This window comes from Bos indicus x Bos taurus, chromosome 25 (genome assembly GCF_003369695.1).
Source record: "Bos indicus x Bos taurus breed Angus x Brahman F1 hybrid chromosome 25, Bos_hybrid_MaternalHap_v2.0, whole genome shotgun sequence".
In the NCBI taxonomy this organism is placed as follows: domain Eukaryota; kingdom Metazoa; phylum Chordata; class Mammalia; order Artiodactyla; family Bovidae; genus Bos; species Bos indicus x Bos taurus.
Window position 1 is genome coordinate 39,565,455 of NC_040100.1, and position 14,475 is coordinate 39,579,929.

General features: G+C 52.2%; 1 protein-coding gene across 2 annotated transcripts in view; it reads left to right on the forward strand.

Annotated features, from left to right (window-relative positions):
* The first annotated feature begins 290 nt into the window (after window positions 1–290).
* The window catches only part of NLRC3 (NLR family CARD domain containing 3), a 28,824-nt gene continuing 14,639 nt past the window's right edge, over window positions 291–14,475 (forward strand). For both annotated transcript variants that reach the window (XM_027527657.1, XM_027527659.1), the window contains exons 1-6: window positions 291–620; window positions 10,093–10,185; window positions 10,924–10,985; window positions 11,244–11,445; window positions 11,536–13,285; window positions 14,276–14,362. In XM_027527657.1, the coding sequence (XP_027383458.1) occupies window positions 11,268–11,445; window positions 11,536–13,285; window positions 14,276–14,362 (2,015 nt within the window). In that variant the 5' untranslated portion in view covers window positions 291–620; window positions 10,093–10,185; window positions 10,924–10,985; window positions 11,244–11,267. The remainder of the gene's footprint in view (window positions 621–10,092; window positions 10,186–10,923; window positions 10,986–11,243; window positions 11,446–11,535; window positions 13,286–14,275; window positions 14,363–14,475) is intronic.

The following is a 14,475-nucleotide window of genomic DNA, read 5'->3' on the forward strand; positions in this document are numbered from 1 at the left end:
TTGGGCAAATCACTGAACGCCCCACACGCGCCTGGTTCCCTACCCCCACCACCATCCCCCAAAGGCAAAGGTCTGCTGATGTGAGCCTGTCTCCTCTGTAGCCTTGGCTGGACCACTTTCGCCTGAGCATCAGGTCCGCAGGGGCACTTGGTCCTCGGAAGAAGCCTTGGCAGCAACCCCTGCCTCTGGCTTTCGGGGTGATGACGAAGCCAGAGAGCTGGCCAGAGGCAGCCACAGCTCACTCATTTGTCTGTGAAGCTTGTTGGCTTTTGAAATGAGACAGGAAGGAGGGTTGAGGTGGAGCCCGGCACAGGAAGAGGTGAGGAGCCCCGGCTGCAGTGACAGCTGGTGGGCTCAGGGGAGTGCAGGAGCTGGCGGGCCGCATCCCCGCTGCCCTGCACAGTCAGCAGCCCCCGATCCATCTGGACAGGGATCACTCCCACCCTGGACAGATTCTGTCGGCTGAGGGGCCCGGCTGACCGGCCACAGAGATTTCCAGGACATCCTGCCCTCCACCCAGCTGCCTCTGTCCACTGGAGCAAGGCGGAGCCCAGAAGTGCCAGGATGGAGCAACCCCAGTCCCCCAGTCTCGGCCTCCCTGGGGAAATGAGGCCCGGGAGGTAAGTCGAGTGCAGGATGGGGGAGGAAGAGGAGACAGCTGACAGGAAGGACCATGACTCTTAAGGCCTGAGCTGCCCTGCAGAGGGCTGGCTGGGGCAGCCCCGTGAAGGTGTCCCTGCGGGTGCCGGGAGCTGCTGGGCAGGACGAGATCACAGTGTGGATAAACAAACACATGCCCAAGGGCAGCCCACCATGGGCGAAGGGGACAAAGCCCAGCTCCCCAGGTACCAACGACAGGACGCCGGGAGGAGCAGGAAGTAGCCGGAAAGCGCTGCAGATAGGCAGAGGTGATGCTGAGCAGGGCAGCCTGTGGTTAAGCTTGAAATCAGCGGACCTTGGCCCCATCCGGGCAGCCCTCTTCCTCCCTTAAGATGGAGGGGACAACACCAGACCTGCCCAGTGTCCTGAGGACCCAGGAAGGTGGTGCAGGGGGGTGGGATTGGTTACCCAGAGCCTGCTTCCTAAATGTCACCTTCATGTTGGGTGAGCAGCCTGCAGGGGCCTCACCCAGCCGCGCCCACGGATGGAGACGAGGCTCATCATTCTGAGAGGGACAGACTCCTTCTCAGAAGAGGCGCCATGGAGCAGGTCCAGAGTGGCTGTTGGCCTGGGGTCCTCTCCCATGGCCAGTCTCCTGGGCCCGAGGCTTCCTCCCTGTCCTCTCAGTGTAGACCCCTACTTCCCCAAGCCCTGGGGCTCACCTTTAGTCACTGCAGGCCATCCTGCAGAGAACACCCCTCAGCAGCCACTGCTGCTGGCCCCGGGAGGTCCTGGGAGTGGGGTGGTTCCTGGGCCACCTGCTTGGCTCCCCTCCTCTGTTGTTACTGGCCCAAGGGTGGAGACCAGGTTGCGGGGGGCTCTTATCCGAGAAAGGGTGCCAGATGACAGAACAGTCTACTAATTGTGAATCTCAGATTAAACAATGAGGTGGTTTTTTCTTTTAAAGTTTAAGTATGTCCCAAGTATTACACAACATATACTAAAAGAATTATCTGGGGACTTCCCTGGAGGCCCAGTGGTTAAGACTCTGTGTTCCCAATACAGGGGCACAGGTTTGATCCCTGGTCAGGGAACTAAGATCCTGCATGCTGCACGGTGCAGCCAAACCACCCCCCCCCCAAAAAAAATTGAAAAGAATTACTTGTTTACCTGAAATTAAAATTTCACTAGGTGTCCTGTATCTTAATTTGATAAATCTGGCAACCGTAGGCAAGGCTTAGTGGGGCAAGAAGGATGGGTGTCTGATGAGGGAGTATCTGCTCTGGTGCCGGTGGCTAATGGGACCCAGAGTTGGGGAGCTCACCTCCCCACTTTCCCAGGCACACGCGGCTGGCCTCTTCCTCCCCGATCACTCCTGCCTGCTGCCTTCTTCGTCACTTGCCTAACCACTCTCTGGCCCAGGGGTTCTCCATTCTGGCTGCTCATTAGAATCATCCAAGCAGCTTTACCACACGTCCACGTAGGGGCCCTACACTAAACCAGTGAAGTCTCTGTGTGGCCGGACTAAGCAGTGGCTTTTCTAAAACAGTGCTGCAGAGAATGGCCATGTAATCCAGCCACCCCACTTCTGGGTGGACACACGGAAGAGCTGAAAGCAGGACCTTGAACTGCTAATCTGCCCTCCCTTGTTCACAGCAGCATCGCTCACAAGAGCCAAAAACTGGAAACAACCAGTGTCTGCCTATGGGTGGAGGCCTGAACCAAATGTGGTCCATCCATAAAATGGAATATGATACAGCCTTAAAAAGGAAAGACATTCTAACACACATTACAACATGGATGAGCCTGGAAAACATTATGCTCAGTGAAAGGGGCCAAATATACTGCGTGATCCCACTTACATGAGGAACCCAGAGTCATTAGATATACAGGAACAGAAGGTAGCCTGGTGGTGACCAGGGACTGGGGAAAGAGGGATGGGAGCCAGAGTCTCCATTGGGAAGATGAAAAAGTTCTAGAGGTGGATGATAGTGATGTTTCACAACACTGTAAATGTACCCAATGCCACTGAATAGAATGCTTAAAAATGGTTAAAATAGTAAATTTTATGTTATATACATTTTGGTGGTGGTGGTTTAGTCATTAAGTCATGTCTGACTCTTTGGGACCCCAGGCTTCTCTGTACATGGGATTTCCCAGGAAAGGATATCGGAGTGGGTTCCCATTTCCTTCTCCAGGGGATCTTCCTGACGCAGGAATCGAACCAGGGTCTCCAGCACTGTAGACGGTCTCCTGCATTGCAAACAGATTCCTTACCACTGAGCCACCAGGGTACACTTTACCACAATAAAAATTTTAAATTAAAAAAATATACAGTGCTCCAGACAATGTTCTAGAGGCAGTAAGCCTGGCCCTTCTTCCACATGGTCCTGCGTGCTCCTGGCCACCACCCAGTCCCCCCCAAGGCCGTCAGTTACCCGGTGAGCGCACCTGGACATCCAGTGCAGGGGGCTGTGTCCAACCTGGGCCACACCCTGACATCACACCGAGAGCAGGACGCAGGCCTGGGTGTCCCAGCTCGTGTAAGAAGAGGCGGCAGGAGCAATTCTTTGTTTTGGTTTGCGTACATTTGAACTTTTAGACAGCTGCTAGCATAGCCATCTCTAAATTGAGGTATAACTTAGCCAGTAAAGCGCGCTTGGGGCTTCCCACGTGGCGCTAGTGGTGAAGAACCCACCTGCCGATGCAGGAGATATAAAAGACACTGGCTCGATCCCTGCGTCGGGGAAGAACCCCTGCAGGAGGGCATGGCAACCCACTCCAGTATTCTTGCCTGGAGAATCCCACGGACAGCGGGGCCTTGCAGGCTACAGCCCATCAGATCACACAGAGTTCACGACTGACGCAACTTAAGCATGCACGCACAAAGTGAGCTCAGTGGAGTTTTACATATGTGTACACCTGTGTGTACTCTGCCCAAATTAATAGGTAGAGGTGTCCAGCAACTTTGACGGCTCCCTCACACCCCTGTCCAGTCAGAACCACCTCCAAGGGTGAGCACACGTTCACTTCTATCTTTTCAGATCAGTCTGGCCTGATTTTAAACCCCCTGCAAATGGAATCACAGAGGCTGTCTCTTTTGCATCAGATTTCTTTCTCTCACAGTGTCTGTGCGAGTCAGCCATGTTGTTGAGGATATCAGTAGCTTATTCTTTTTCTTTATTATGTAGGATTTCATTATATGAACGTTCAAAAAAATCTCATCCTTTTGTTGGTGGACATTGGTTGTTTCCATTTTTTGGGGACTTTATGGACAAAGCTGCTATAAATGTTCTGATCTGTGGTTTGGTGGACATAATCATTAATTTCTCTTGGGTTTATACCTCAGGGGGAAATTACTGGGTCACAGAAATATGCTTATTTAACCTTATTACTACCAAATATTTGTCCAGAGTGATCTTAAGTTGCATTTCTCTAATGACTTCTGATATTCTCTTCTGTGACATTCTTCAAGTTTTCGGCTCATTTTATTGTTGGATTTTTGTTTCTTACTGATTAATTAATGTGTTTGGGATGTCGTGTCCAAGTCAGAGGTTTGCTTTCTCGCCCTTTTAATTATGTCTTCTAACAAACAGATATTCCTGATTTTATTTCATTCAGAGATTCCTGAATCCCAAAACACTGCTCTTTTCTTTCATGCTTAGTGCATCTTATGATCTGTTTAATCTTTACCTAGGCCAAGTTCATAAAGATGTTCTCCCGTGTTTTTTCTAAGGCTTGACTATGTCAGCATTCACACTTAGATCTCTGATCCAGCTTAAATTAATGTTTTGTGTATAGTGTGAGGTAGGGGTCATGGTTCCTTTTTCCCACATGAACATCCCATTAGCCAACACAGTTTAATGCAAAGACCACCCTTTCCCCACTGCACGGCAGTGGAGCCCCGTTATAAACCCAGTGATCATATATGACCAAGCGATCGTATATATGTGGGTCGGTTTCTAGACCCTCTATTCTACTGCACGGTCTATTTGTCTGCCCTTGTACCAATATCTATAGCTCTACACTAGGTTTTGTGCTTTTTTTTAAAGAGAAGTTTCTTAAAAAATTATTTGACTGTACTGGGTCTTTGTTGCTGTGTGCAGGCTTTCTCTAGTTGCAACGAATGGGGGCTACTCTCCAGTTGTGGTGGCTGGGCTTCTCACTGCTGGCTTCTCCTGGCTTGAGGGCTCAGTACTTGTGGTACATGGGTTTATCTCCCAGTGGTATGTGGGATCTTACCAGACCAGAGATGGAACCCATTTCCCCTGCATTGGCAGGTGGATTCTTAGCTACTGGATCACCAGGGAAGTCCCTACATGAAGTCTTGATACTGTGTACTGTGAGTCCTCAGGCTTTGTTCTTCTTCGAAATGATTTTGTCTATTTCAAGGTTTTCTGTTTATGTTTTACAATCAGTTTGCCTCTCTTCCCCCTCTCCAAAAAGCCTGCTGGGATTCTGATGGAGATGTCAATCTATTAATCTATTTGGGAAAGACAGACATCTTAATAATATTAAGTCTTTCAATCTATGAACATAGCAAATCCCTAATTTTAGGTCTTCTTACTTGTTTTATAGTTTTCAGTGTAGAGGTCATGAAAATTTTTTGCTAGATTTATTCTTATATATTGGATATTTTTATGGCATTTCGAATTTTTACTTTTGATTTGAGTGTTACTTAGTAAGTAGAAATATAACTGATCCCTTTCATGTATTGATCTTGTGTCCCGAAACCTGAAGTTCATATATTTGTTCTAACAATTCTATTGTAGATTCCTTTGGATTTTCAATATATATAATCATGTCAACTATGAATAGTGATCACATACATTTATCTTTTCCTTTTCTAATCTTGATGTCTTTTCTTTCTTTCATTTGCCCTATTGCACTAGCACCTACTTTATTAAAAAAAAAAAAAAAGCAACCATCAACTAGGATAGGTTACCCCTGAGGAGTGGAAGTCAGGTTTATATTTTACTTACTTTTATGTTACTTATGTGATTTTAGTGTTTGCCTTTTATAATTCTATAAATGATATTTTTTAATGAGGGGAGAGCAGTACATATCAGTTAGCAAAATCTTTCACTTTTATGCATTGGAGAAGGAAATGGCAACCCACTCCAGTGTTCTTGCCTGGAGAATCCCAGGGGCGGGGAAGTCTGATGGGCTGCCATCTCTGGGGTCGCACAGATTCGGGACACGACTGAAGCGACTTAGCAGCAGCAGCAGCAGAAGCAAGCAGTTGAAATTCACAAAATAAGAAGCACCTCCTTAATCCCTCTGTCATATATTTCCAGCTATCCTCTAGCCAGACAAAAATGATATCTTATTTTTTTTTAAGTATCTTATCATAATTCTCCTTTGCACACTGATTTTTTTCCCACATAGAAATACACTGTAAAACATACAGGAAGTTCAACAAACTCCAAGTCAGATTAATTCAGAGACCCACATCAAGACACATAATAATCAAACTTTCAAAAAACAAAAAGAATCTTGAAATCAGCGAGAGAAGCAAATCATCACATACAAGGGATCCTCAATAAGATTATCAGCGGACTTCTCACCAGAAACTTTGGAGACCAGAAAAGAGTAGGCTGACATGTTCAAAGTGCTCAAAGAGAGGAACTATCAACCAAGAGTCCTAAAACCAGCAAAACTGTCCTTCAAACCTTAAGGAGAAATTTTGTGTTTCATGTGACGTACAATTCAAAAAAATGTTTTTTCATGGGCTGGCCAAATTCATTGACTTGAAATGTTATTTCTGTCACATTACCAAATCCCTTCTTATGTAAATAATATAAATATATACTTGTTCCTGGATCCTATATTATGTTTTATTGACTTATGATTCTATTTTTGTGCTATCCCACCCTGCTATATACATAGCTTAATAATAATGGAAGATTATATTCAAGAATGCAAGTTCTGTTGGAGAGAAAGTGGGAAGGGATAGTTAAGGAGTTTGAGATGGACATGTACGCACCACCATATTCACAATGGATAACCAACAAGGACCTACTATACAGCACAGGGAACTCTGCTCAGTGTTATGTGCCAGCCTGGATGGGAGCGGGGTTTGGGGGAGAATGGATACATGTATATGGACGGCTGAGTCCCTTTGCTTTTCAGGTGAAACTTCCACAACATTGTTAATCGGCTATACCCCGATATAAAATGAAAAGTTTACAGTCTGGAAAAAAAAATCATGGAAATCTAAATAAAAAAAGAATGCAAGTTCTTGCCACAACAAAGACCCAAAGCAACCAAAAAAAAAAAAAGACTGCAAGTTTGGTTTGAAGTTAGGAAATCCACAAGTGCAGCTCACAGTTTAAAGGCAAGATAAGTCACGGCACTCCCTCCCGTGACTTCACACACACTGAGATACGTCCACACTCCTGAGGACCAGGGCTCGAGCCCCTCTGACCTTGCCTCCTAACCCCATGGTGAGCCCACTCGCTCGCCGACTGTGCTCTGGCAACCGGCAGGGAAGTCCACTCGGGTCTTGTCCTGCCTGCTAGTCTCCTGGTTCTCTGCATGACTCTCTCCCAACTTTCAGATCTCTGCTCACGTGTAGCTCTTTCACAGAGGCATTCCCTGGCCACCGGGATCCCCTCTGCCCTCCCCCGGGACCCTGACCCTCTCCATCATGTGCACGTTTATTTTATTCAGGCACTAACTGCCATTTTCTTCTTGTGCCATTATCCTCCACCCCCACCACACTCAAAAGGTAAGGACTTGGTCCAATTGTTCACCGTTACATCGCCAGTGCCTTCAGCACACATCAGGCCCCCAGTGAACATCTGGTGGCTGGATGAATGACTGGAAGGATAATGCTGCTGCTGCTGCTGCTAAGTTGCTTCAGTCATGTCCAACTCTGTGTGACCCCATAGACGGCAGCCCACCGGGCTCCTCTGTCCATGGGATTCTCCAGGCAAGAACACTGGAGTGGGTTGCCATTCCCTTCTCCAATGCATGAAAGTGAAAAATGAAAGTGAAGTCGCTCAGTCGTGTCCGACTCTTAGCGACCCCATGGGCTGCAGCCTACCAGGCTCCTCCATCCATGGGATTTTCCAGGCAAGAGTACTGGAGTGGGGTGCCATTGCCTTCTCCAGGAAGGATAATAAATCGTGCAATTAGATCAATGCCGCTAAACAGTCATTTGCTCATTTAGCAGACAAGCCTAAAAGTTTTATAAAATGTGGAAACATACCTTACGAGGCAGGTAGATTATACAGCACAAATCTTATTGTCAGTAAAACCATGGTTTTTAGTCCAATTCAACTGCTTCCTGGTCATGCATCTCTGGGCAAAATCATTGAACCTCTCTGAACCTCTATGTTCTCCTCTATAAAATGGGAGAAACAATGGTAATGAGAATTGTTACAGAACATGATGTGAGTCCAGTGCTTAACAGAAGGTCAGGAACACAGTAAACCTTCAACAAGTATTATACAGTGTTAACCTGAATGGCAAGAAGAAATGAGGAATTGAAGGAATCTTTTCCCAAGAGGAGAACTAATTAGAAACTGGTCATAGGGACTTCCTCGGCAGTCCAGCAGTTAAGATCCCACTGCACGGGTTCCATCCCTAGTCGGGGCACTAAGATCGCGCACGCGACTCGGTGTGGCCAAGAAGTTTAAAAATAAATAAAAACTTTTAGTTAAAAAGAAATAAAAGAAACCAGTCAAAAACATCAGGTCTAACAGTTTGGGCTAGAACTCCTCCTGGGAGAGTCAGGATTCGGACAAGGATGCTGTCCTTCAACACTGCTGGCAGCAACAGTGAGGTCTGGCCATGCAAAGAAAGTGTTCAAAATCACAGTTAGGTTTTTAGAGAAGAGATGAAATTATTGTATTGCAGTCATTCAAAAGCCTGAAGAGAGGGTTTGTTTTTTTTCTTTCTGGTTTATAATTCATTATTTTTGGCTGTGCTGGGTCTTTGTTGCTGCCTGGGCTTTTCTCCAGTTGCAGCGAGAAAGGCGGCTCTCCAGTTGTGGCTTCTCACTGCGGTGGCTTCTCTTGTTGCAGAGCAAGGGCTCTTAGGGCTCACAGGCTTTAGTAGTTACAGCACAAGTGTCCAGTAGTTGTAACTCACAAAAGGGTCAGGAGGCAAGGTCTGAGAGGCTCTGGAGCACAGCTCAACAGCTATGGGCACACGGGCTTAGCGGCTCCTCGGCACGTGGGATCCTCCCAGGTCACGGATGGAACCCATGTTTCCTGCATTGGCAGGCGGATTCTTTACCCCTGAGCCACCAGGGAAGCCCCTCAAAAGCCTAAAGAGAGTTAACTGAGAAATGATGAAAACTCCTGGGAATACTTAACACCTGGATGGGATAATGAGATTAAAATACACAACAAGTAATTGTCTTCTTTGACACCAACAAAATTCATAACAACAGCAAGAATTATTTAAAAATACTTAGACACAAAGAAGAAACTGGCAAGATCTAGATAAGAAAAACTATAGTTTAGCAAAGGATCTAAAGGAAAACCTCAATAATAGCTCCATTAATCCATGCACGTTAATACAGCTTAAACCAGTATCCTAGCCAGTTTCTTTTCCCCTTGGTATTAACATTTAGAAAAATGAAATAAAAGAGCCAGAAGGGACCTGGAGAAGTAGAGGGAGTGTGGCCTTGCTGCTAAGTCGCTTCAGTCGTGTCCAACTCTGTGTGACCCCATAGACAGCAGCCCACCAGGCTCCCCGTCCCTGGGATTCTCCAGGCAAGAACACTGGAGTGGGTTGCCATTTCCTTCTCCAATGCTTGAAAGTGAAAAGTGAAAGTGAAGTCGCTCAGTCGTGTCCAACTCTTAGCAACCCCATGGACTGCAGCCTACCAGGCTCCTCTGTCCATGGGATTTTCCAGGCAAGAGTACTGGAGTGGGGTGCCATTGCCTTGTCCTGGCCTATTTCTGAAGTCCCAAAGTAGTTCAGCCCAGTTGGACACTATCTACCTCAAGTTGGCTGCACTAACTCTTCAGTGTCACCATGAACTGAATGCTTGGAAAATACTGTTTTACTTATTGCCAAGATTCTTTAGCGCTTCCCAAGTGGCTCAGTGGTAGAGAATCCACCTGCCAATGCAGGAGACTTAGATTTGATCTGTGGGCTGGGAAGATCCCCCGGAGGAGGAAATGGCAACCCACTCCAGTATTCTTGCCTGGAGAATCCCATGGACCGAGGAGCCTGGCAGGCTCCAGTCCGATGGGTCACAAAGAGTTGGATGTGACTGAACACACACAAACTTCTTTTAGTATTTTCCAGGTAGAAAGATCCATCCCAAGTTAAAATGCCCGGGAAGCCCAATCAAATCCAAAGTAGAGGAGTGTGTTGGATCCTGGGGGCTATAGCCAGTGGATCTCTCTTAAATGAACCCTATCAGGACCCAGAGAGCTCCAGGGCTGGAGGGTGTGGGTCAACCACTGCCTCTGCCACCCAAGGCAGCAGGTGTAGCCTCTGCCCAGCCTCACGTCCTTTTTTCTCTCCTAGACCCATGGACAAAGGATGGCTGACCCCTGCCCGCTGAGTGCCTGGGGCCCTGCTGGAGGGGCTGCCGAGGGCTGGACACCCTGCCCGCTGCAGGTGAGGAGGGGGTCCTCCAGTGCCCGCCTTTGTTGAGGGAAGGACACGCGGGGGCGGCCAGCTTTAGCCGTGGGACCCACTCCAGTCCCCAGGGAGGAAAGGGAACGTAGGTGGGCAGGGCTTTGCCTCTCAGTGCCCGCATCACTGTCCCCGGCAGAAAACACGCTGCCTGCGGTTCAGGAGGAGCCTGTGCTTCCCGGAGACACAGGACACGAAAGGAGCTGAGTGGCTGCTCTGAGAACCAGTTCCCCCCTCCCTTTCGTCTCCTCCTTTCTTCTTTTCTTTTTAAATTAGCAGACTTTAGTTTTTAGAGCAATTTTTGGTTCATAAAAGAATGGAGTGGGAAAGACTGAGATTTCCCCCTCCCCGCCAACACGCACCCTCCCCCGCCAGAGGGGCATGTTGGTTACAATCGGTCACCCACACCGACACGTCACGGTCACCCAGAGTCCAGAACCGGCATCAGCATCAGCCCTGGTGCTGTTCCTTCTATGGCTTTGGACAAACATACACACCGTTGCAGTATCACAGAGTCGCTTCCGTGCCTCGGCAATCCTCTGCGCTCCACCAGTTCATCCTCCCCAGAGCCCTGCCGGCCACTGTCCGCTCACTATCTCCGTGGCTCTGCCGTTTCCAGAAGGCCATGGGGCTGGAACTGTACTGCACGCAGCCTCTCTCCGTGGGCCTCACCCTTCCCTTCTCGCCGGTGGACCTGTTCCTAATTAGCCCCGTTTCCAGGTTACAAATGAGGACACCACGGCACAGAGAGCTCAGGCGGCCCGTCCAGTGTCACACAGACGGTAAGTGGCAAAGCTCAGATTCCAGCCCGGGGCTCCCTGCCCCTGGCGATGCTCCTGGCAGCAGGGCCCACTGTGGCCACCCAGGAACAAACCACGCCCCCCCAAACCCGTCCTGGAGGCCAGACCGAGGGCCAGCCGCCCGCCATCCGGGGAGGGAGAGAGTGGGCCTTCATCCCACCTGGGTCCTGAGGCTCGGTCACCTGTCCCAGGCCACTGGGCGGGACGACAGAGGCAGCAGACCCAGGCCTCTCTCCACAGCCCCTGGCCGCAGTCCCCGACTCCATGAGGAAGCAGGAATTGCGCCCGGGTGGGGAGACTGGCCAGGGCCACACCGCCAGCTCCCCAGCCGAGCAGGTGAAAGCCCTGGTCGACCTGCTGGCCGGGAAAGGCGGTCAGGGCCCCCAGGCCCCGCAGCCCCCCAACAGGACGCCAGAATGCCCGCTGAAGCCCCGTGGCAATGGTAGGCCCATGGATGGGGATCCCCAGGCCTTTTCCCCCTCCCCCTCCCCCCTCCCCTCTCCCACCCTCCCCCATGGCCTCTGTCCTGCAGACTTGAAGATACAGAAACACCGGGAGGCCCTGCTCAACAGGACTGGGGGCGGCCCCGAGCTGGGCAGCCCCTCCCCAAGGCTGACCAGCCTCCTGATGGTGGAGGGCCTGACGGACCTGCAGCTGAGGGAGCACGACTTCACGCAGGTGGAGGCTACGCGCGGGCGCTGGTGCTCAGCCAAGACCATCGCCCTGGACAGGCTCTTCCTGCCCCTGTCGCGTGTGTCCATCCCCCCCCGCATCTCCATCACCATCGGGGTGGCCGGAGTGGGCAAGACCACCCTTGTGAGGAACTTCGTCCACCTCTGGGCCCGAGGGCAGGTGGGCAAGGACTTCTCTCTGGTACTGCCCCTGACCTTCCGGGATCTCAACACCCATGAGAAGCTGTCTGCAGACAGACTCCTCCGCTCTGTCTTCCCGCACGCTGGGGAGGCGGGCCTGGCGTCAGCAGTGCTGAGCAAAGCCCTCCTGGTCCTGGATGGCCTAGACGAGTGTAAGACGCCCCTGGACTTCTCCAACACTGTGGCCTGCATGGACCCCAAGAAGGAGATCCAGGTGGACCACCTGATCACCAACATTATCCGGGGCAACCTCTTCCCAGAAGTGTCTGTCTGGATCACCTCCCGTCCCGGAGCTGCTGGCCAGATTCCGGGGGGCCTGGTGGACCGGATGACCGAGATCCGGGGCTTCAGCGAGGAGGAGATCAAGACCTGTCTGGAGCAGATGTTCCCCGAGGACCCTGTCCTCACGGGCTGGGTCCTGAGCCAGGTGCAGGCTGACCGGACCCTGTATCTCATGTGCACCGTCCCGGCCTTCTGCCGGCTGGTGGGGGCAGCGCTGGGCCACCTGCACCGCAAGAGGCCAGGGCCCCCAGACGCCGAGCTGTGGCCCCCGAGGACCTTGTGTGAGCTCTATTCGTGGTACTTCAGGATGGCCCTTGGCGGAGAGGGGCAGGAGAAGGCCAAGGCGAGCCCCCGCATCGAGCAGGTGGCCCACGGCTGCCGCAAGCTGGTGGGCACGCTGGGCCGGCTGGCCTTCCACGGGCTGGTCAGGAAGAAGTACGTGTTCTACGAGCCCGACCTGAAGGTGCTGGGCGTGGACCTCGTGTTGCTACAGACGGCCCTGTGCGGCCGCTTCCTGCAGCGGGAGGAGACGCTGGCCTCCGCGGCCGCCTACTGCTTCACTCACCTGTCCCTGCAGGAGTTCCTGGCGGCCGCGTACTACTGCAGCGCCTCCAAGAGGGCCATCTTCGACCTTTTCACCGAGGGTGGCGTGTCCTGGCCCCGGCTGGGCTTCCTCACACACTTCCGGAGTGCGGCCCAGCGGGCCATGCAGGCTGAGGACGGGCGGCTCGACGTCTTCCTGCGATTCCTCTCAGGCCTCTTGTCCCCGAGGGTCAACGCACTGCTGGCCGGCTCCCTGGTGACCCAGGGCGAGCACCAGGGCTACCAGGCCCAGGTGGCCGAGCTCCTGCAGGGCTGTCTGCGCCCCGACGTGGCAGTCTGCGCCCGGGCCATCAATGTCCTTCACTGCCTGCGCGAGCTGCAGCACACCGAGCTGGCCCGCAGCGTGGAGGAGGCCGTGGCCAGCGGGGGCCTGGCCAGGCTGACCAGCCCCCCACACCGCGCCGCCCTGGCCTACCTCCTGCAGGTGTCCGACGTCTGCACCTGGGAGGCGCCCCTGCCCCTGTGCCTCAGCCCGGGCGTCCTCCAGAGCCTGCTGCCCCAGCTGCTCTACTGCCGGAGCTTGAGGTGGGCGCTAGGGGCAGGGGCAGGGTGTGCAGGAGGAGGGTACAGTGAGGACCGGGCGGGCTCCTCCCGCCCCCATGCCCCTCTGTGTCCCGTCCTGGGGCTGCTGTCACCAAGGACCACAACCCAGGCGGCTTCAAACGACAGAAACCTCTTCTCTCCCGGTTGTGGAGACTGGAGTCTAAGAGGACGTCGTCAGCAGGGCCGTGCTCCCTGGGAAACCTGTAGGGACAGTCCTTGGGTCATTCCTGGCCTTCCCAGCCTGCGGTGTCTGCCGGCAGTCCTTGGCTTGCAGACCCAGGCTCTGCCTCTGAGGTCACACGGCTGTCTCCTCCGTGTCTGTCTTCTCATCGATCTCTCTCTCTCCTGGGGACACTGGTCCCCACGCTGGGTTACAGACCGCCTCACTCCACTATGACCTCATCCTCGCTTGTTATCTGCAACAACTCTATTTCCAAAGAAGGTTGCATTCCTGAGGCACAGGGGTGGGGGGTTGTAAACACCAGTATATCTTACAGGGGTAAACCACTCGACCCACAACACCCCGTATAGCACCCCAGTGCTGACAGAGGCCACGCCCATTCACTCCACCCTCAGCCTGTCATCCTCTGCCCACTCTCTGGACTTCGGTGGCAGGGAGGGGAAGGCTGGAGGACCAGGGCCATTCTACAATCCTTAAAGGAGGGCAGATGGTGTCCGACTGACACACACACTGTGGGGGCTGCAGGGAAGACAGCCCTGAGGGTCAGAAGCCCATGGTTTATGCCACTGAACCTCCCAAGTCGCCTGGTGGGAGAATTCTGAGCACGCAGGTGTCCTGGCACAGATCTCTGAGTCGCTCGGCAGGGGCTTCGCTGGGATGGAGAGGAGGGGGCGGCAGAGGGTCTCAGCCTAGGTGTCTGAGCTTAGTGGCCACTCCAGTGCCAGGGACCTCATCCCACCTGCCCATGGGCAGCAGTAGGACCACTCACTACCGCTGTTCCTCCTGACCAGGCTGGACACCAACCAGTTCCAGGACCCCGTGATGGAGCTGCTGGGCAGCGTGCTGAGTGGGAAAGACTGTCGCATTCAGAGGATCAGGTAACACAGACCCAGGAGACCCCACACAGGGTGCTCGCCTGTCTCTCAGGGTCCGGGGCTCTTTTCACATCCTCCTCTCTGCTCAAGTGGCCTGCGATGCTTTCCAAGAGAGG